This window comes from Coptis chinensis, chromosome 9 (genome assembly GCF_015680905.1).
Source record: "Coptis chinensis isolate HL-2020 chromosome 9, ASM1568090v1, whole genome shotgun sequence".
Classification (NCBI taxonomy): Eukaryota; Viridiplantae; Streptophyta; class Magnoliopsida; order Ranunculales; family Ranunculaceae; genus Coptis; species Coptis chinensis.
Window position 1 is genome coordinate 4,211,283 of NC_141464.1, and position 21,334 is coordinate 4,232,616.

The following is a 21,334-nucleotide window of genomic DNA, read 5'->3' on the forward strand; positions in this document are numbered from 1 at the left end:
TGACTTATGTAGCCCCATTCCATAAGTGGAACGATAGAATGAGTATTTCTTCTTTGTTCAATTACGTGTTTGAACCTATACCGTATTCCCCATCACGCTAACTTGACTAAATTTACATGAGGTTAGGTGTCTCGACTTTTTAACCACCAAACCAAAACTATAAGCGTAAAAAATCATGTCCCTTCTCCAAGAATCAACTAAATTTGATCATCCCATTCAAATCCATGCTTACGTCGTCAAAGGCTTCTCTTAGTGAAAATAATTTCATTTTAGCTAAGTTATTGCACCAAATCTTTTCTTGTTATCGCTAAGAACTTGCAATATGCACGGTCTATTTTTATGAAATTCAGTCTCGGATACTTTTATATGGAATACTATGATTCGAGCTTACTTAAATGTCCCAAACCCCCAAGAGTCTTTGTCACTTTTCTTCCAAATGCAACGAGATGGTATTGTTGTTGATAGTTTCAGCCTTTCTTTGGTTCTTCAAGCATGTGGGAGATCTGTAGATTATACAAGTGGTAGAAGGGTACACACCCATGTTGTTAAACTTGGATTTGCTTCTGGGATTTGTTTGTGCAAACGCTCTTATTGGAGATGTATGTCGAGGGCTTGGTAATCAAGGTTGACGTTGCAAAAAATATTTTGGATGAAATGGATCAACGGATATGGTTTCATATAATGTCTTGCTGGCTAAGTGTGTTTGAATTAGGAAAGTTGATTTAGCTTTCGTCGTTATTTGATAAGATGCGGCCTAAGGATTTTGGTTTCTTGGAATACCATGATCCATGGATTTGCAACATACTGATGTGATGTAAGATGCTTGCTAGGCAATTGTTCGATATGAGTTCGGAGAGAGACTTGGTTTCTCGAGCTCGATGATTGCGAGGCTATGCCAAAAGCAGGCAATCTAATGAAGCATTAATACTATTTCATGATATGCAATCAGCCAATGTGAGACCTGATAGAGTGACCATGGTTAGTGTGTTGTCTGCCTGTGGCGACTTGGGTGCATTAGGAATGGGAAAGATTGTCCATGAATACATAGATAGAAATAAAGTTGAGATTGCCGTGAAACTTGGGACTTCTCTTGTGGACATGTATGCAAAGTATGGGGATATAGAGAACTCACTCAAAGTCTTTAATGGTATGGGTGTGAAAGATGTCTTAACTTGGAGTGCTGTGATTATAAGACGTGCTAATCATGGATTTGGGGAGCATGCACTTGATGACCTCGCCAAGATAATTTCTGGAGGAATTAAAGCTAATGATATCACCTTTATTGGTGTGTTAAGCGCATGCAGCCATGTTGGTGTTGTTGATAGGGGTTGGACATACTTCACATCGATGAACGATAAATATGGTGTCACTCCTAAGATTGAGCACTATGGATGCATGGTTGATCTGTTGGGTCGAATGGCGCACCTCAGAGAGGCAAGAGAGCTTATTAGAAATATGCCCTTTGCTCCTGATGCCATTGTTTGGAGGACCTTCATTAGTGCATGTAAAATTCACAAGAACATGGAATTAGTAGAAGAAGCTAATGTTAATCTTCTTGAACTAGAACCTCATATGGATGGAAACTATGTGCTATTGTCAAATATGTATGCTCAAGGCAAGAAATGGGATGATGTTGTGAATGTTAGGAGGAGGATGAGAGATAAAACATTCATAAGATTCTGGGAGTAGTTCTATTGAAGTTGATAATGTGGTTTATGAGTTCATTGCAGGTTATAGGTCACACCCCAAGTCAAAGGAGATATATGAAATGTTGAAATGATTGATCGGTTGTATATCGTGGGATACAAACAATTGATATCTTCAGTACTGCAAGATATGAATGACAAAGCAAAAGAACATGCATTGGCTTATCACAGTGAGAAACTGGCATTTGCTTTTGGACTTTTGAGCTCCTGGGTCTGCAATACTGATTGTAAAGATTCTCCGAGTCTGTGAAGATTGCCATTTGGCCTTCAAACTTTTTATCTGTCATCTATGAACGGTAGATAATTGTTAGGGATCGTAACCGCTTTCATCATTTCGTTGGAGGGTCTTGCACTTGTAGGGACTTTTGGTAATACCCACTTGCATGTTAATTGCATTTGCATTCCCCCATAATTCTCTACATCTAGTTGCAGCCCTAGAATGTAGCTATTGGTGTGTGCCGGCTTCTTTGGACCTACATCCAATGTCCGAGTTGAGCATGCTTTATACCATCAAGGATGGGGTGTGCAATATATTTCTTAACCTTTATAGGAAATGATAATATTTAAGCTCAATTTCCATTACTTAGCTTTGTTTTGATAAAATAAACTCTGAAAAGGCAATACTTAGGCACCAATTCATCATAACACATATATGTAGAAACTACATGTCCAATCATGCCCCAGTTCCCCACTTCACAGCAGTATACTAGTATATTTAGGAACAAATTCTGAAATTTATATATGTAGACATTTTTCATGGGATTTTGAAATATCTCATGAATATATAAAGAGAGAAAAATTGGCGGTGACTCAAAAGTAAAAAAAACAAAAAGAAGTCTCAAAACTTCTCCGAAACATCATAGAAGTTTATACAAGTGGATGCATGGTTGATCTGTTGGGTCGAATGGCGCACCTCAGAGAGGCAAGAGAGCTTATTAGAAATATGCCCTTTGCTCCTGATGCCATTGTTTGGCGGACCTTCCTTAGTGCATGTAAAATTCACAAGAACATGGAATTAGTAGAAGAAGCTACTGTTAATCTTCTTAAATTAGAACCTCATATGGATGGAAATTATGTGCTATTGTCAAATATGTATGCTCAAGACAAGAAATGGGATGATGTTGTGAATGTTAGGAGGAGGATGAGAGATAAAAACATTCATAAGATTCCTGGGAGTAGTTCTATTTTATCAACTTCAATAGAACTACAATGTTCGTTGGGTATGAACATACAATGTTCATAGTCCATATTGGCGGTATGAACACTCAATGTTCATATCTATTATTAGGTTATGAACATTTATTGGTTTAATGTTCTGGTTTATTGGTGTGTGAACTAATATGGCTTTCATCATGTGCATTGCAGTTTTGGTTTTGTGAGCACTCTGTAGTCATCAAGAAGGTAGAGAATCATGAAACCAAATTCCCGAGGTGTGCAAGGTGGAATTTGAAGACCTTACTTGATGCGTTCAGAAAGACACCAATAACAGAAATAGCTGCAAGTCAGATTGTTGTTGATGCTGAAGTAGCAACGGAGGATGAAAAGACTTTACTTCATGACATGTATAGTGATTTAGTCACAAACAATGAAGTACCAGTCCAGTCTACTGTAGAAAACATTGATGCATTGAAAATGGAGAACAAAGAACTGAAGGAGAGGGTCATCGAGCTTGAAAAGCAAATTATGTCTTCCAGAGATGAAATTGAGAAGTTAAAGGCAAAGTTAAAATAGCAGCAAGAGAGGGATATGTCTGATGAGGTAGAATTGCAACCTAATGAAGTAATGGTTGAAGTGCAGCAGGGACATCCTAATGAAGTCACAAATGCAGTCCACCCGGCTAAAGTGCATCAGGGGCCTTCTGACGAAGTCACAACTGATGAAGTTCAGCAGAGTAAGTATGTCGGAGAACCCTTTGATGGTCTATCATTTGATCTTCGAGTAACCTTGTCACCTCCAGATAAAGATGAGGATAAGGATGTCGAGGGAGCCAAGAAACCTTGCTCACTAGTAAAGCGAGTCAAGGACAATAAAGAAAGGAGACGTAAAGTGATTGGTGAGGATTTCAACGGTGATGGGCGGAAAAAAAAAAGAAGAAAAGTGACCTTTGGGAAGGAAACTCTTGTTGATGACGGTCATCGTTCATCCTATGCTTGATTTGAAGACATGTCGATACTATATGGGTTTGGAAGAAACCCATCGAGAAGTCATTGACACGTTCTTTAAAATTGCAGGCAGTGGGTAAGTTTAAGATACCAAAAAATAACATTTTGAGTAAATATCTTGTTTGACTAATGGTTATTTCTTATGGTTTTTGAAGAGCTATTGCTTGGTCAAATGGAACATTACAAATTCAAGGTGTTCTAGTTGAAGATATTCTCTTTGATAGAGAAATTGATCACCAAGTATTTTTTATTCATACCACAATTGGACTATGAACAATGATTGTCCATAGTCTTTCGTTATGAACACTCATTGTTCATACATTAATGGACTATGAACAATCATTGTTCATAGTCTTTAGCTATGAACACTGATTGTTCATACTCCATCAACTTGCCAAGAATCTTGTAGCTATGAAAATTCTTTGTTCATACCATAATTAGACTATAAACATTCTTTGATCATAGTCATAAGCTATTTATGTGATGCCAATTTAAAATAAACTTATCCATTCAACAGGTCATCGACTGGTGGGTGATTAAACTTCAACAGAGGAAGACTTGAAAAACAGAGACTTGTCTAGTATCTGCAAACTCTAAGGTGAATTTTTTATTACAAAAAAATATTGTTTCATTTATTATTATTGTCACATTCTTATTATTTCACATAATTGTTGAAACAAAGATTGTTGGAAGAAGTAGGATTGGAAACCATATTGAAGAGCATCGACTTCTCTTTGAAATTCATTGCCATTCCAATTCATTCGGACAATCATTAGACTCTTCTTGTGTTGGAGTTGGTGGAGGGACAACAAGCAAGATGGTATTACTTCAACTCCCTAAGCCACACAAAAAAAGGGTTGGAAGTTGCAAAAGAATTGGTGAGTTCGACAATAAACACTTAAATTACATAAATTTTTTTATGTTGAAATATAAAGATATAACTTATTGTAATTTTGCAGAAGAAGGTACTAGTTGAGTCAATAAACAATCTTATCACAAAGGGAGATTTGAAAATCCAGCCTGTCAATAATAAATGAAGAATTCTTTCACCAAAATGTCCTCAGCAAAGCAATAGGTAATTATTTATTTACACTCCTGTGTTACATGTGTGAACTTTGATTGTTCATACCTATTGGGTATGAACAATGAGTGTTCATACCTCATATAGCTATGAACATTGGTTGTTCATGCCTCAGATAGGTATGAAAAATTATGAATAGAATGACTTTTCATGCATCAGATAGCTATGAACAATCATAGTTCATACCCATAGGAACTATGAACAATATTTGTTTATACACCAATACGTATGAATACAATGATTCCTCATATTTTAGTTAATCGATTGTGTATTCTCTAAATTGCAGCGTTGATTGTGGCATTCATGTCTGCAAAATGATGGAAATTTTGTATGAACAAGGTCATATGGATTTCTCTCAATTGATAAATGAAGAGGAAATACAAAACTTGCGCCCTCACATTGCATGCAGAATGCTTTTAGACTTCTTAGAATTTGGAGTAAAAAAGATGATCATGATTTTCAAGAAAATTTTAGAAAGGGAAAGTTTGTTGAATGAATGTGAGATTTTAAAAAGGCAAAAAACAATCTATTTTGTGGTGTGTTTTGTGCACAATGATATTTGATTTATGAAAGTTAAATATTGGTGTTTTTAATGTGTTCTCTTATTATTATTTATAACTAATGTTCATATTATTTATATATCCTTGTTCATATATGTTTTGGGTATGAACACTCATTGTTCATACCCTCAATTATGAACAATAAGCTATGAACAATGATCCAATAGGTATGAACTTTGATCCAGTTATGAACATGGATTATTCATACCTATTTGGGAGTACGAAAAATCACTGTCCATACATCAACAGTGTTCATACATCAAACATGACCAATCATTGTTCATGACTACTTTTAAATTTTTTCAATTGGTAGGTATGAGCATTCAATGTTCATAGTCCTTTGGGTATGAACATTCGATGTTCATAGTCTTTGGGCATGAACATTCAAATGTCCTTTCATATGAACATTGATTATGAACATTGATTGGGTATGAACATTCAATGTTCATACATCAATATATTGTATAAGGTGCATTCACCTATTTGGATATGAACAATCATTGTTCATACACCAGTGAAGGTATGAACACTCATTGTTCATAGTCAAATCGTCATGAACATGGATTGTTCATACCTATTTAGGAGTATGAAAAATCACTGTTCATACATCAACAATGTTCATACATCAAACATGAACAATCATTGTTCATGACTACTTTGATTTCAAATATAGTATGAACAATTATTGTTCATACCTCAACATGTGAAAAGACATTGAGCTATGAACATTGATTGTTCATACTTACGCATACATGTGAAAAACATAATTACCCACAAAAAGTTTAAGCTTTTGAGTGTTAATGTCCATCATTTCTTGTCTTGTTTGCTTTCGGTTTCACACATTTCAAAAAAAGAAGCCAAAGAAACCCAAACCGCCAAAGCAACCCTAGATCTTTTCTTACTTCCAAACAATACAACAAAATCAAAATCAAACCCGGTAAAATGTCAAACTCACCATTGGAAACCGACGAGAACTTGAAGAATCTTGGGAAATTTGCACGAATCCTAGATTTGAAAACCAAGTTTATTGTGAAGAACACATCCAACAAATATCATCATTATTGACAATATTATGTTGAATGATTTGATGGAGGAACAAGGAGGAGGAGAAACTAATGAGAATGATGATGAGAAAGCAGATAATTTTGTCCTTAAGAGTAGAAAAAAAGTTGATGAGAAATCAGATGATGTTGGAGAAAATAAAGATGAAAAAGAACAACTACAACAAGAACCGGGAGAAGAACAAGAAGAGGATGTTCTAATAAAGGTACATTTTTAGTATAAACAATGATTTTTTTTGCAATAATAGTTCATAACTCTGTTTCCTATGTTAGTGAATGTTAGTTTCTGCATGCATGTTGCATGGTAGGAAATATTAGTGTATGAACATTGAATGTTCATAGTATAGGAACCGTTATTCAGAATGCAAATATTTCTACAAACCGCGAGAACCACGCGCAGCAGAATTAATGGGTTCTCACGATTTAGATAGAGAACATACCTTATAGATCCGGTTCTGATAACTCTGAGAATCCAAGCTTTATTAATCCGAATCAACAATCAACCTCTTGATTTTCTATTGTATTCCTTTAGAACAAATTGACGTTATTGTGGGCAACGATCTACCAATCCCTTCTTTCTCTTAAGATCGAAACTAATTCAGATCTACTTTTCTTGCCTCTTTTTTAGAACAATGAATAGTCAATTTCGGCCAGAGAGAAAGTATTCTATTTATAGGCTATAATAGGGACCTTGAGGAGAAATTACGGTTGGGCCTCCTGACGAGCTTGGGCTTCCCATGTTCGCCCCGAACACACGGCCCAAGTCCGTGAACAATTGGCTTATTCCACTAAAGGTCATTGTTGCACTACCGCCCTAATCCCAAATTATGTGTCAGCGTTTATGGGCTCCATATTATATGCTCGTTGATCTCCCCGTGTTTAAGATATCGAATGTCCGTTGATTAAGTCAAGTTACTGACAACTACATTAATCAACTTCTTATGTCCTTGAGTAGTACCACTCAACCTCATTGTCATGTCGGAATAAATCCACCTGCAGGGTTTACATGACAATCTTTTTGAGCTCCTCAAGGGGACATCATCAACCCGACTTCTTCCGAGACACGAATTCCTTCTATAATCAATATCACACCTTACATACAATGTCATTACCCAATCTATCGAGTTTGTTGATTCATAAATGAGTCTCACTCATTGATGATTTAAAGTAATGTATAATGCACGTAAGTGCCCGTTATTATATCCGGATTAGGAGGACAATCATCCACAATAACAGAGGCGTTTGTTCTCTTACATAGTCAGTATAAAGAGAAACAACCTCACTTGGTCCTGTTCAATACACACAAAGTGTACTAGTGTAATCCTATAGTCAAGATAGACTAATACAATATTATACTACAACCGTACTAATGGTTTGTCCAAATCCATCTAGGTTGTGAACGATTACTTATACTTTATAAGGTACTGATGATATGATCTTCTGTGTGTTCACACCATATCATCTACAACATAAAGTATTTATACACATGCATATAACTAATAACATATATAATATGCATAACATTTGCCCATATGATTCTCATTCAAAATATAAAGAATTAGAGCTAATACAAAAGTAATTCTTTTAGTATATAACCCTATCACATAGTACACTAGATGTGAACATTCAATGTTCATACTCTAATAATCGGTAGGAACATTGAATGTTCATACCTGTTTATTAATTTTATGTATCATATCAGCAAAAATTATGTTTATACTTTCCTAATTTTATAATCTTGATATATGGCTTTTATTAATTTGCAGAACTTACCCCATAGACGGAAGAAAAGGAAGGCAGTGCTGACCACTGATGCCGGTTAATCCGTTGCTAAAAAAGGAAAGGGCAAGAAGGAAGTGGAAGTGAAAAAGAAAGAAGTGGAAAAGAAGAAAGAGGAGAAGGTAACTCAGCTGCGAAGTACCTTGTCTTTTATGATAAGTCTTGTAAGAAAACTTAAGCAGAGAGGCATTCCAAAAAAACATCTTCATGAAATGAAGAAGACGCCGTTTTGGTACATGTTTGATGCATTGTCCAACAACATTATTGTAGAAGGAAACAAACCCAACAAGGAAATATTTTATATTCTGAACAATTTCACTGTACCTGAGGAGGCATTTCAGATTGGAAAAAAGCTTGTCAAGTTCACTGTAGAAGAGGTCAGCCTAATGTTTGGAATTCTGTGGCCGAGAACAATGAAAAATGCTAAACAGATTATTCGGAGATGATGAACGAAAAACAAGGTTCATTCTGAAGTACTTCGGTGATGAGACCGTCTGATATACCAAGCTCATGTAGAAGATGGCATACAGAGGACCTTGGACGACCCAGAAGAGCAACACGCAGCTGAAGATTTTGCAAGGCTGGTGTCTCTCTTCATGCTGACAACTTGCTTGATAGCGAACACCCTAATTTTTTTCAATTGGTAGGTATGAGCATTGAATGTTCATAGTCCTTAGGTACGAACATTCAATGTTCATAGTCCCTTGGTATGAACATTAATTGGGTATGAACATTGAATGTTCATAGTACACTAGATATGAACATTCAATGTTCATACCCTAATGAACAATCAATGTTAATATATGGATAGGTATGAACACTCATTGTTCATATCTATTATTAGGGTATGAACATTGATTGTTTTAATGTTTTTGTTTATTGGTGTGTGAACTAATATGGCTTTCATCACGTGCGTTGCAGTTTTGGTTTTGTGAACACTCTCTAGTCATCAACAAGGTACAGAACCAAGAAAGTAAATTCCCCGGGTGTGCGAGGTGGAATTTAAAGACCTTGTTTCATGCGTTTCAGAAGACTCCGATTACTACAGTAGCTGCATCTCAGATCGTTGTCAATGCTGAAGCAGCAACGGAGGCTGAAAGGGAGTTAGTTCGTGACTTGTACATTAATTTAGTCAAAAGTACAGATAATGAAGTCTAGCCTACTTCAGGAACGGATGAAGCACTTCGAGTGGAGAACAAAGAACTGTTGGCCAAAATTGCCACACTTGAGAAACAACTTCTTGATAGCGAAGAAGAAATAAAAAAATTAAAAAAGATGTTAAAGGAAAGGCAAGAGGGGGATACAGCTGAACCTCAACCTCCACCGCAACCTCAACCTCAACCTGATCAAGTCCCCCAAGCTGAATTACAACCTCAACCTGACCAAGTCCCCCTTGATGTAGTGCAACCTCAACTTGATCAACCTCAACTTGATCAACCTCAACCTCAACCTTATCAAGTCCCCCTGGCTGAATTGCAACCTCAACCTGATCAAGTCCCCCTGACTGAAGTGCAACAAGTGAAGCTCTAGTGAGAGATTGAAGCTCCATCATTTGACTTACGTCTTACATTGTCTCCTCCAAACAAGGAGGGAGATACAGATAAAGGTGAAGAGAAGGATATTGAGGCGGGTAAGGGAGCAGAGGAACCTTGTTCCCTAGTAAAGCGAGTCAAGGAAAAGAAAGCAAGGAAAACTAAGCCTATTGGCAAGGAATACACTGCTGAAGGGAAGGGCAAAAGAAAGAAAGTTTATACTGGCAAGCAAATTCTTGGTGATGATATTGAGAGTGGACCACTCGAAGACCTTAAGACGAGTCCTTACTATGAAGGATTAGAAGAAAGCCACAGACAAGTTGTCGACACTTTCTTCACAATAGCAGACAAAGGGTAAGTCTAACAAGACTGTAAGTTTTACAAGTTTACTATAACATTTTTGACTAATGGTAATTTCTTATGGTAATTCCTTATGGTTTTGAAAGCACAATTGCATGGTGAGATGGAAATTTACAAGTCACTGAGGGTCTTCTAGTTGAAGACCTTCGTTTTGATAGGAAATTGATTTTTCGGGTAAATTTTGTTTATACTAAAATTGTACTATGAACAATCATTATTCATAGTTATGAGCTATGAACATTATTTGTTCATACTAAAATTGGACTATGAACACTCATTGTTCATAGTCATGAGCTATGAACACTAATTTTTTCATAGTCCATACTGACTTATGAACAATCATTGCTCATAGTCATGAGCTATGAACATTCTTCGTTCATACTAAAATTGGACTATGAACACTCATTGTTCATAGTCCATCTTGTACTATGAACAATCATTATTCATGAAATATGTAATGCCAATTTAAAAATGCTCAATTCAATGAGGTTATCGACCGGTGGTCTAAACACCTTCAAGAAAAGAACCATGGAAAATCTGAAACTTGTCTAATCACTTCCAACATAAAGGTAAATTATTTATTACAAAATTCTGTTTCATTTCTATATTGTAGATGTTGTCACATTCTTACTATTTCCTTTGCAATCATTGACCACGAGAAAATGTTAGATGTAGAAGGAAGCTTGGAAAAATAGATGCGAGCATCGACTTTTTTCGCAAAATTCATAGCTATTCCTGTTCATTCAGATACATATTGGACACTTTTTGTAATAGAGTTGAGAGAGGGACAACAAGAGCAATGGTTTCATTTCAACTCCCTAATCACCAAAAAAAAATCGCTCCAAGTTGCGAAAGATTTGGTGAGCTCAACATAAAACACTTAACTGACATGAAATTTTTTTTCTTGAAACATAATGAAATAACTTCTTTTTATTTTGCAGAAGAAAAGACTGGTTGATCCCATCAACAGTCGGATCAAAATGGAGAAGAAGAAAATACACAGCCTCAGTAATAAAGGAAGAATAATGCCTCAAAAATGTCCACATCAACACAATAGGTAAGCACGTAATTATTCACTGACATTCTTGGAGACTTCTAGACATATAGAAAACAATAATTGACCTGAGATCTGTATTCTCTAAATTGCAGTGTTGATTGCGGCGTTCATGTTTGTAAAATGATGCAAATTCTTTATGAACAAGGTCGTTGGGATTTTTGTGATGTAACTACTGAAACCAAAGTACACAATATGCGCCCAGAACTTGCATGTGGATTGCTTTCTGATAAACCAAGAAGCTAGACAAAGGAAGATCATGAGTTCCAGGAGGCGTTAAGAAAAGGAGAGTTCACTCTATGAACAATATATTTTGACGTGGGGATTCAAAGTGAAATGTGTTCTTTTTTAGTGGTCTTTTTGGTACATAATGACAAAACAATATTTTTTGTCGAGTATAAATGTGCATCAGTGGTGATTCATAGTGAAATGTGTTCTCTGAGTAGTCATGATTTTGGTACACAATGACAAAATGTATGAACTATTATTGATGTTTATCATGTGTTCTCTTATTGTTATTCTTTTTTATTAATTATCATGTATGAACAATATTTGTTCATACTCCAGTAGGTATGAATATTCATTGTTCATACCTGTTAGTGTATGAACATTGAATGTTTATAGTCCAATAATAATGATAGTTAGTGTATGAACAGTGATTGTTAAGTATGAACAAATCATGTTCATAGTACACCATATATGAACAATGATTGTTCACCATGAACATTGAATGTTCATAGTATACGTACTAGGTATGAACATTGATTGTTCACCATGAACATTGTGATAGGGTTATATACTAAAAGCATTACTTTTGTATTAACTCTAATTCTTCATATTTTGAATGAGAATCATATGGGCAAATGTTATGCATATTATATATGTTATTAGTTATATGCATGCGTCTAATACTTTATGTTGTAGATGATATGGTGTGTGATGACACACAAAAGATCATATCATCAGTACCTTATAAAGTATAAGCAAACGTTCACAACCTAGATGGATTTGGACAAATCATTGGAACGGTTGTAGTATAATCTGGTATTAATCTATCTTAACTATAGGATTACACTAGTACACTTTGTGTGTATTGAACATGACCAAGTGAGGTTGTTTCTCTTTATACTGACTATTTAAGAGAACAAACACCTCTGTTATTATGGATGCTTGTCCTCTTAATCCGGATATAATAACGGGCACTTACGTGCATTGTACATTGCTTTAAATCATCAAAGAGTGAGATTCATTTGTGAATCAACAAACTCGATGGATTGGGTAATGACATTGTATGTAAGGTGTGCTGTTGATTATAGAAGGAATCCATGACCCGCAGGAAGTCGGGTTGATGATGTGCCCTTTAGGAGCTCATAAGGATTGTCATGTAAACCTTGCAAGTGGATTTAATCCGACATGACAATGAGGTTGAGTGGTACTACTCGAGGGCCTTAAGAAATTGATTAATGTAGTTGTCGATGAATTTGACTTAATCAACGGGCATTCGATATCTTAAACACGGGGAGATCAACAAGCATATAATATGGAGCCCATAAACGCTGACACTTAATTTGGGATTAGGGCGGTAGTGCAACAATGGCCTTTAGTGGAATAAGCCATTTGTTGACGGACTTGGGTCGTGTGTTCTGGGCGAACATGGGAAGCCCAAGCCCGTCAGGAGGCCCAACCCTAATTTCTCCTCATGGTCTTTGTTGTAGCCTATAAATAGAATCCTCTTTTCTTTGGCTGAAATTACTCAAAGTTTTCTCAAGAAAGAAAAATGGTAAAAATCGGTTTTGATCTTGTGAGTGAGAGAGGCCAAGAGAGAAAGAAGAGGTTGGAAGATCGTTGCCCACTGGCGTCCAATTCTAAAGATAGGAATACAACGAAGATCTTGAGGTTGCTGATTTCATAGATCTTGGATTCTCAGAGTTATCTTAGCCGATATAAAGGTATGAATTTCTATCCAAACCGTGAACACCTTTATTCCGATGCGCATGGTGTTTCGCGGTTTTGTAAATCATTTGATGCAACCATAACGGTTCCAACACATTGAATGTTCATAGTACACTAGGTATGAACAATATTTGTTCATACTCCAGTAGGTATAAACAAATATAAAAATCATACCTCAATAACATTAATGAAATGAATAATATAAATCATATGAGACTTTAAAATATATTCCACCTAGAACATTAAACAGCCTAATATAAAAATCATATGAAAACTGTATTAATATCAATCACTCAATCAATATATTGTTCATACAAAACATTAAACAGCCTGATTAGTGCTTCCCACCTAGCTTAATCGCCACTAGGCTATTTAACCCTTCCTCTAGATTCCCTATCAGTAGTTAACACATCAACAGTTTTCCCTTGGCAATTCTTTCGGCCATGTTGGTCGGTGCTGTCTCATTTTCTACACTTGTGCACAATATAACACATATATAGCCCGCGCTCAATCCTCTTAACTCGTGATCTACCCGGAGGCTTCTTCACATCTGGTGGGAGAATTCGCACTTCATCAAAACCATCCGAACAGATCTCGTTACGACTAATTGCAGTTATGCCATGAGAGTAGGTGCTACTGAAATAAGTGGCGAAATGCATCTTCAATGTGCGAATACACCCGATTCTATTTGCAATGAATACGAATCCCATGACGGCAAGGAAAACCGTCTATGCCCCATTTGTTGCAAGTACAATCTCTCTCTAAGCAAATCAACCCAATGCTTATGCTTCTCCGTATCAACTTCAAATACATGATCATCGACTTTGTCACGATCCACGAATCGATCCCTCCGGTCCTCTCAAGCAACTTTGCTTCAATTTTAGGACAAAGAAAACTTTTCCAATTCTTGCATTCCATCCTCCGGGCAGACGCCATCTTCATCATCTTCATCCGAATTCCATCTAACATGGCTGTGATGGGAAGATGCCGCTCTTTATCTATCCAGCTGTTGAAGCACTCCGCCAAGGAAGAGCACATCTCACCATATTGGGCCCCACAGAAGTACGCATTAGCCCAGTACTCATAAGGCGCCCTATTAAGAAAGTTAGAAAGCGCATCTCCACCAATTTCCTTGAATTTAGCCATGTGCTCCTCAAATTTCTCATGTGTGGCAGCATAAGCACATTTCTTAAATAATGTAACCAACGCTTTTGTCATACCACATGACTTCGACAAACATGTTCTAAGGTTGTTCTCCATATGCCACAAGCAAAAAGAGTGATAGGAATTAGGAAATACAATAGGAATGTTGACAAGCAAACCATGATGCCTATCACTCAAAACATATACCTCGCTCATACCCAAAAAAGCCTTTTAAACATATCAAGAAACCAATACCAATTGGAATCGTTTTCAATGCCAACAACACCAAATGTTAAAGAGGGAACAATCCTTAAAAACAAAAACAAATATGAGATAAATTGAAGCATCGGTGTTATGTGTTCATGAGTGTATAAACATTGATTGTATGAACAATAGTATGAATGATTGATTGTTATTGTTCACAAAAAGCGTTGTTATGAACAATGATTGTTCATATGAACACAAAATTAAAATTCATAGCCCCCTACAAAACAGTTATGAACAATAATTGTTCATGACCAAACCTAAAAAAAATTAAAATGGTGAACTAGTATCGGTGTTATGTGTTCATACAGAGTGTATAAACATTGATTGGAAATTAGGGTGTATGCTAATGATTGTTCATAAAATTTTCATACTCAACCCACTTATGAACAATGATTTTTGACCAAAACACACAAAAAAATTCGGTCAACCCACTTTGACTTTTTTTTTTTTATTGTTTGTGGGGAATCTAATTTCCCATCTAGTGGGGGGGTAATACTAGTTATCCGTTTTTTGCAGTAGTAGCCAACAAGCACCCTTTGTAATCAGATTTCAAGAATGTTCCATCTAAATACACCATTGGCTGACAAAATTAAAACCATGGATACTTGATTCAAAAGCAACAAACACCTTCTCAAACTTCCCACTCTCATTGTTAACTTCAAGTTCAACAATATTCCCAGGATCTCTTCTTTTCAACTCTTCCGTATACCACAACAGGTCATTGTAAGACAGCGCAACATCACCATACAACTCCTTCAGTACCAACTTCTTACCCGCATAAGCTATGTGCCTTGAAATACTAAGCCCGTACTTACGAGTATATAAAACGGTAATATCTCCAAATGTCAAATCTGGTTTATCTCTCGCAAAATCAAGAATATGAGTCTTCAGAAGATAAGAAGTGAGAGGTGGATGGTTTGTAGTTTAACTGCAAAACCACAAAGTGTGTGAGATTAATCTTCTTAATTTCAAAATAACCACAACTCTCCCAAGAGTGAATACACCATTGACAATTTAGCTCATTCTTCTTCTGACAAACCGCAGTCACTCTAAAATCATCATTCTTGATCAACTCATACTTGTAACCACTCACAATAGAGTACTCTATCAATTTACATCTAAACTTCGAGAGCACCTAAAGCAAATCTCTGCGCTTCAACACCACCATCAAAGTTCGCCACCAAAAATCGGACTTGTAAGGTTTATGACCAACAACCTCACCACCAATTAAATAACTTCGATGAACTGATGAACTTGGCGATACTTGCACCATTACAGCTACTCATTGAACTCATATACACATTTACTTTAATCTCCACAGTTGCAATCTTCATGCCATAACAATAGCAAGCCAAGGATCGCAAATCCCCATCCGTTTCAATCAGATTCTCTTTTGCATCACTAGAGAAACACATAGAAAAACTCCTTAATCCCAAATCAGGCCACTTGTCACACACCTTGCACGTAACAACATCAATCGAAGAATCAAACCCAAAACGAAAGGACAAAGTACCGCCATTATAGCAAAAAACTCCAATCACACTAAATTTCATGTATAACTGCAAAATTCAACCCACAAAAACACAATAAAAATGTAATTCAGGAGATGTACACAATTAAAACAAAATACTATGATCATTCTCAATGCTTCAGAGAGGTATGAACATACATTGTTCATACTCCACTATACTATGAACAATAAGTTTTCACCATGAACATTAAATGTTCATAGTACACGTACTACTATGATCATTCGCAATGCTTCAGAGAGGTATGAACATACATGGTTCATACTCAACTAGACTATGAACAATACATCTTCATACCAAATTAAACTATAAACAAAGAGAACATAAACATACCTAAAACAGATCTGATCTAAAAAACAAAAAAAAAACTAAATCATAAAACAACCTCAATCAAAACAAAGCTGATAGCATAAATACCATCAATCATAAACAATCTCAATGGGTATACAAATCATAACATTTTATGATTTCAAAATACGATTTCAAGTTTAAGTATACCCTCAACATACGATTTCAATTTTAAGTATACGATTTCAAGTTTAAGTTTATAGATTATTGAAATCATATAGAACAAACCTTTTAGATTGAAACACGTGTGTGCGATCTTGGCTCTCTCCACTAAAAATACAGCGTATACGATTGTAAAGTAGTTTACGAGTTTGAAAATTTCTCTGCTTTAAATATAATAACGGAGGGTTAAACTGGTATTATAAAAAAATGGTCAATTTCACGGAAGGGTATAACTGGCATTTAAAAAAAGCAAATGGGCCAGACAAACTTATTTTGTCCTTGAGGGTTACTAAATTTGAAATCGTGGGTTCGTGGGTTACTAATTGCTAGAATTTGTCCTTGTGAGACTCACCAAAAGCTGTGTCCTTTAGACTTCATTTTCTCCAAAATTGGGCCTTCTGCCCAATTTCTTGTTTTTTTTTATTTAAAAGGGCATACAAGTCACTCTAGCACCAAAACAAACTTGGGAACAAAGTTATCACTGGTTCAAAGTCTGGGCTTCTTACAACCAGAAACGATACCAAAGGCGCGTCTCTCAACCGAAACACCCCGATACTACTATTCCACGGTTCGTTCTTCTTCTTCTTTCCTTACTTGCTGCTATGGTAGCTCTCTGTTCTTCATGCATTTCATTTAATCACGTACTGAAAATCTCTTATTGGGTTCTCATTTGGTCTGTTGTTCTTGAATGCTTGTAATGATCCTTATTCTTAGTATCTTTTAGAGCTTTAATGCATTCTAACTCAGTTTCTTGCCACAGTTTCAATCTTGTTTGTTGAATATGCAAGAACAAAAGTTAGTTTAACTCTGTTTCTTGCATTCCTAACATTTTCTTGAAAGTTTTGTTACGGAGTTCAGTTGTTCTTTTGCAATTTGGTTCAGTTTGTTGAAAATGTTCATGAAAAACTTAGTTATGTTGATCAGAATTGTATTCGTTAACTTGTTCTTTGAAGTATATTGTTTTATGTTGTTGTACAGAAATTTTGATGCTCAAAGTTTCTCGTGATATTCTGCTTTTGAATAGTGATTTTATGGTTTTTGTTTAGTTGATAGGAAATAGAATTTATGATACTATAATTTGAATCACATTGATCTTGTCTAGTTGTATTAATATTTTCTCAGAATATTGACTTGATGATTAAAGTTGGTTATCTTTGTATTTTTTGTTCTGAGAATCTTGAACATTGTTTTCCTGGTTCACAGAAATTGTTGCCATATGGCTTAGAATCAAAAGAATTTTAATGTCATTGGTTGTTCTTTGTTTCTTATTTGGTTGAAAATCTGAAACGTTCTGTGCGTTTCGTTGGATATATTCTTAGTGGTACTTTTCATTATAAGAAACATTCAGTTGACTAGTTTATAGTTTCATTCATTTGTGTGTGTTGGGCTTAAAGAAATTATCATTATTAAGAATCCTACAGGCATTTAGTCTTGAATCAAAGAGTATATTTTGAATCAAAAAGTTGAAGGAGCTATAATCTCTTTACTGCAACACCTTATGCTAGTTTCCATTAGATTGTTTTTTCGTTTTCCTTTTTCTTTCAAATGTCACTGATTGCATAGTTCTTCCTACGCGGTAGATAGCCTAGACCGCCTAGACCACCCACAACATATTCTCAAGGGGCTGGTGGACCTTTACGTACTCAAAATACCAGTCGTCCACGCTGTAATGAATTGGGTGGCCGCTCCAGGAGTCATCCTTACAGTTATGGTGTTCGTACTACTACCCATTGGTTTCACTGCAGGTCAAGGTGGTCCACTACTCTCTGCTACTACTGTTGAAACGGGTCATGCAGAAGGATCTACCACTTTACATCAAATTGGAACACATAATGCTCCACACAAAGGAGGGGTTAATCAAGAAGGATATACCAGTTCATCACATCTCGACGGAGCCGGCAATGCTTCAGTACAAAATATGATCTCAAATACTAATCAGGCTATCTCAAATGAAGCTAGAAGACAAAATTTAGCACCGTAATTCTATAGTCAGTGGGATGGTCGAGGATTTCCACAACAGGAAGCTACTACTCTTCCAACTGCTCAAGGTTGTTCAGGTTCTCCGTAGCAGTAATAATATGGACTTCAATTTTCCTGCATTGTAACCTTTGCTTATTCTAATCTTAGTTTATTCGTGTAGGATCTACCAGTTTACACCAGTACAGAACGCCCAATGCTCCACACCAAGGATGGGTTACTCTAGTAGGATATACCTGCTCATCACTTCCCGACGGAACAGCCAATGCTTCATTGCAAAACATTGTGTCAAATACTAATCTGTTAAATATTACTCTAGCAACCTGGGCTAGTAGTCATTGGAATGGTCCAGGAGTTCCACGACTTGATGCTACTAATACACTACCAACTGCACAAGGTCACTCAGGTATTCGACGGCAGTAATACTGGCCTTCCATTCTCCCTGCATTCTAATCTTTGTTTATTCTAATCTTCGTTTATATATGAAGTATGATCTACCAGTTTACATCATTACGGAACGCCCAATGCTCCATACCAAGGAGGGGTTAATCAAGTAGGAAATACCAGGTCATCACGTTCTGGTGGAACAGGCAATGCTTCAATCCAATATATGAGCTCAAATACTAAGATTCTATTAAACGAAGATAAAGGACAAACCTTAGCACCCTAGTTCGGTGGTCTGAGAGATGGTCGAGGAAATCCACGACTCTTGCAACTGACTACCAAACTGGGGTGCTAAGGTTTGACCTTGAGCAGATGCCAGTATCCCACGCATTAAAGCTATTGTACCCATAAGAGGGTGAGATAGTTCACACTTTCCTTGTTTCAGGATAACTTTCATATGGTAGGATGAAATGTTAAAATATGATCTGTTCAGGGCTTTACGCTTACTATTTGTCCATAATTCATGATGCTTAAAATCATACCTGCAAGTGTAACTGTTGCAGATGTTGATAACGAGGAATATGACATCCTTATGAATGCTCTAAGGCAGATTGACCAGAATAGTGTATCTGCGTCCAAAATAACCACTCTACAGGTTGGTGCTCAGCAACGAAACAGTGGTCCTGACACTGACACACTTTCATGTCAGTTTGTTGCTGAACATAGGAACAACAGTGTGGTATCTGAAGCACACTCCCAACAGGTTGGTCAGCATATATATAGGCAAGTCCCTGCGTCTGTAGAAGATTCACAACAGGATGTTGGTCAACAATGGAACGGTATGATCTTGTACCTAGAAATTTCTTTTGTGGAATTTTACATTTGAAATCTCAAGTCTCTATACACACAACTTTTATGCCTTTTTTTCATGGCTACTTATGCTCGATTGGGTGTTTGAAGGGTGTTTGAAGGCCCGTGATGTGTAATGTCTGTGATGTTACTGCATGGGGTCAAGAAGTTGTGATACGTGACTGTGGCCATTACTACAACTTGCGCTGTAATTCTGTTTGCAGTCGTCCGTATTGCACCATATGCAGTGGATCTGCAGCAAACTTACAATCTTATGCTCCTCCACCAGTACCTGCAGCAAATGTACAAGTTTACGCTCCTCCACCAATACCTGCAGCAAATGTACAAGCTTACACTCCTCCAGTAATATCTGCAGAAAATTTGAGCTGTATTATCTTGCCCCTTGAATATATATTACCTGGATTTTTTTAGATTGTTTTACTCTTAATGCATTATTACTTATGCTTGATTGGGTATATTTGCAGGCCCGCCACCAAGTTGCAACATGTGTAAAGTTCCTGTGTGGGGTCACGACTATCAGCTATTTATCTGTGGCCATATCTTCCACCCGTGGTGTATTACTACCAATCATTGCCCATGTGGTAATTGGACATATTATGGAAACCCTCAGTGAAGTAGTGAACATTGTGGAGGTTAAGAAAAGTCAAATGGTAATTGATGATCCATCTACTCTTTTCCCAATTTGAGGCCTACGACAGAGATTTGAATGACGAGATAATGGAGGTTGCAGTTGGGCAATTCGGATTCCTTTGCACATGTACTAAATCTAGATCATAAAGATGATTTTACTGATATATAAATGAACATGTCGATAATCTTCTCCTCAAAATTGAAACAGCATAGGATAAATTATTCATAATCTAGCCAATGCCTTTTACCGTTATTGATCCTGAAGGAGAATCTCATTGCATGTATCCCTTCTTCAAGGTGACTAATAAAATCATTAACGATTCTATTTCAGTTTCATGTATTTGGAATAATGCAGCATTGCAGGTGCTCTTGGTCCCCACATCGTTTTATTATTCTTTCTATGCCTCTATTCATCGTATACAGGTACATATTCATCTTTTTTGTTTCACACTCGATGGAAAATGAGTACCGTGAAATTTAAAAATAATGTTATATACACATCACCCCTCAGCTGGCCAAAGTAATGGATGTAATGGTAGATACTTCGATGAAATTTTTATGCATGTATGTATCGAGTGGAATGGAACTCTAAGACTGTAATATGGTTTGTCGAAATTTTGTATATTACAAAATTAGCAAATTAAAGACTCCTTAAGAAAAAAATGTTTGAAGGCTAAAGGGCTGATAAGAAATTGTAAGCTGCCCTTTATTGCGTTATTATTGGGTGTTCTTTGTTTCGATTTGATCAAATCAGTCTGTCTATCAGTGATCTTTCA

At 36.4% G+C, this 21,334-nt stretch overlaps 1 protein-coding gene and 1 pseudogene across 6 annotated transcripts; both read left to right on the top strand.

The window, feature by feature from the left end:
- The first annotated feature begins 975 nt into the window (after positions 1-975).
- Positions 976-1,689, top strand: LOC147474463 (pentatricopeptide repeat-containing protein At5g56310 pseudogene; annotated as a pseudogene).
- Positions 1,690-17,079: 15,390 nt separating this feature from the next.
- Positions 17,080-20,881, top strand: LOC147474464 (uncharacterized). Of its 6 annotated transcripts, XR_015207962.1 has the most exons (7): positions 17,080-17,265; positions 18,443-18,745; positions 18,838-19,080; positions 19,163-19,473; positions 19,622-19,897; positions 20,019-20,295; positions 20,393-20,881. XR_015207962.1 is itself a non-coding variant. In XM_086583036.1 (5 exons), exons 3-4 carry the CDS (start codon positions 19,582-19,584, stop codon positions 20,042-20,044), a joined length of 342 nt encoding a protein of 113 aa, XP_086439162.1. In that variant the 5' UTR covers positions 17,080-18,745; positions 18,838-19,080; positions 19,163-19,581; the 3' UTR covers positions 20,045-20,295; positions 20,393-20,881. The 6 variants fall into 6 exon arrangements, 1 of the variants encoding a protein (XP_086439162.1); XR_015207966.1 differs by having other exon boundaries at positions 17,080-18,754; XR_015207961.1 differs by having other exon boundaries at positions 17,080-18,745.
- Positions 20,882-21,334: the final 453 nt, after the last annotated feature.

What these genes read in the sequence shown, in the direction of transcription:
- LOC147474464 (XM_086583036.1), top strand. Translation starts at nt 19,582, where the DNA reads ATGATGCTTAAAATCATACCTGCAAGTGTAACTGTTGCAGATGTTGAT. An exon ending in TGTTGGTCAACAATGGAACG is followed by an intron (nt 19,898 to 20,018) that starts GTATGATCTTGT and finishes GGGTGTTTGAAG; the next exon opens with GGTGTTTGAAGGCCCGTGAT.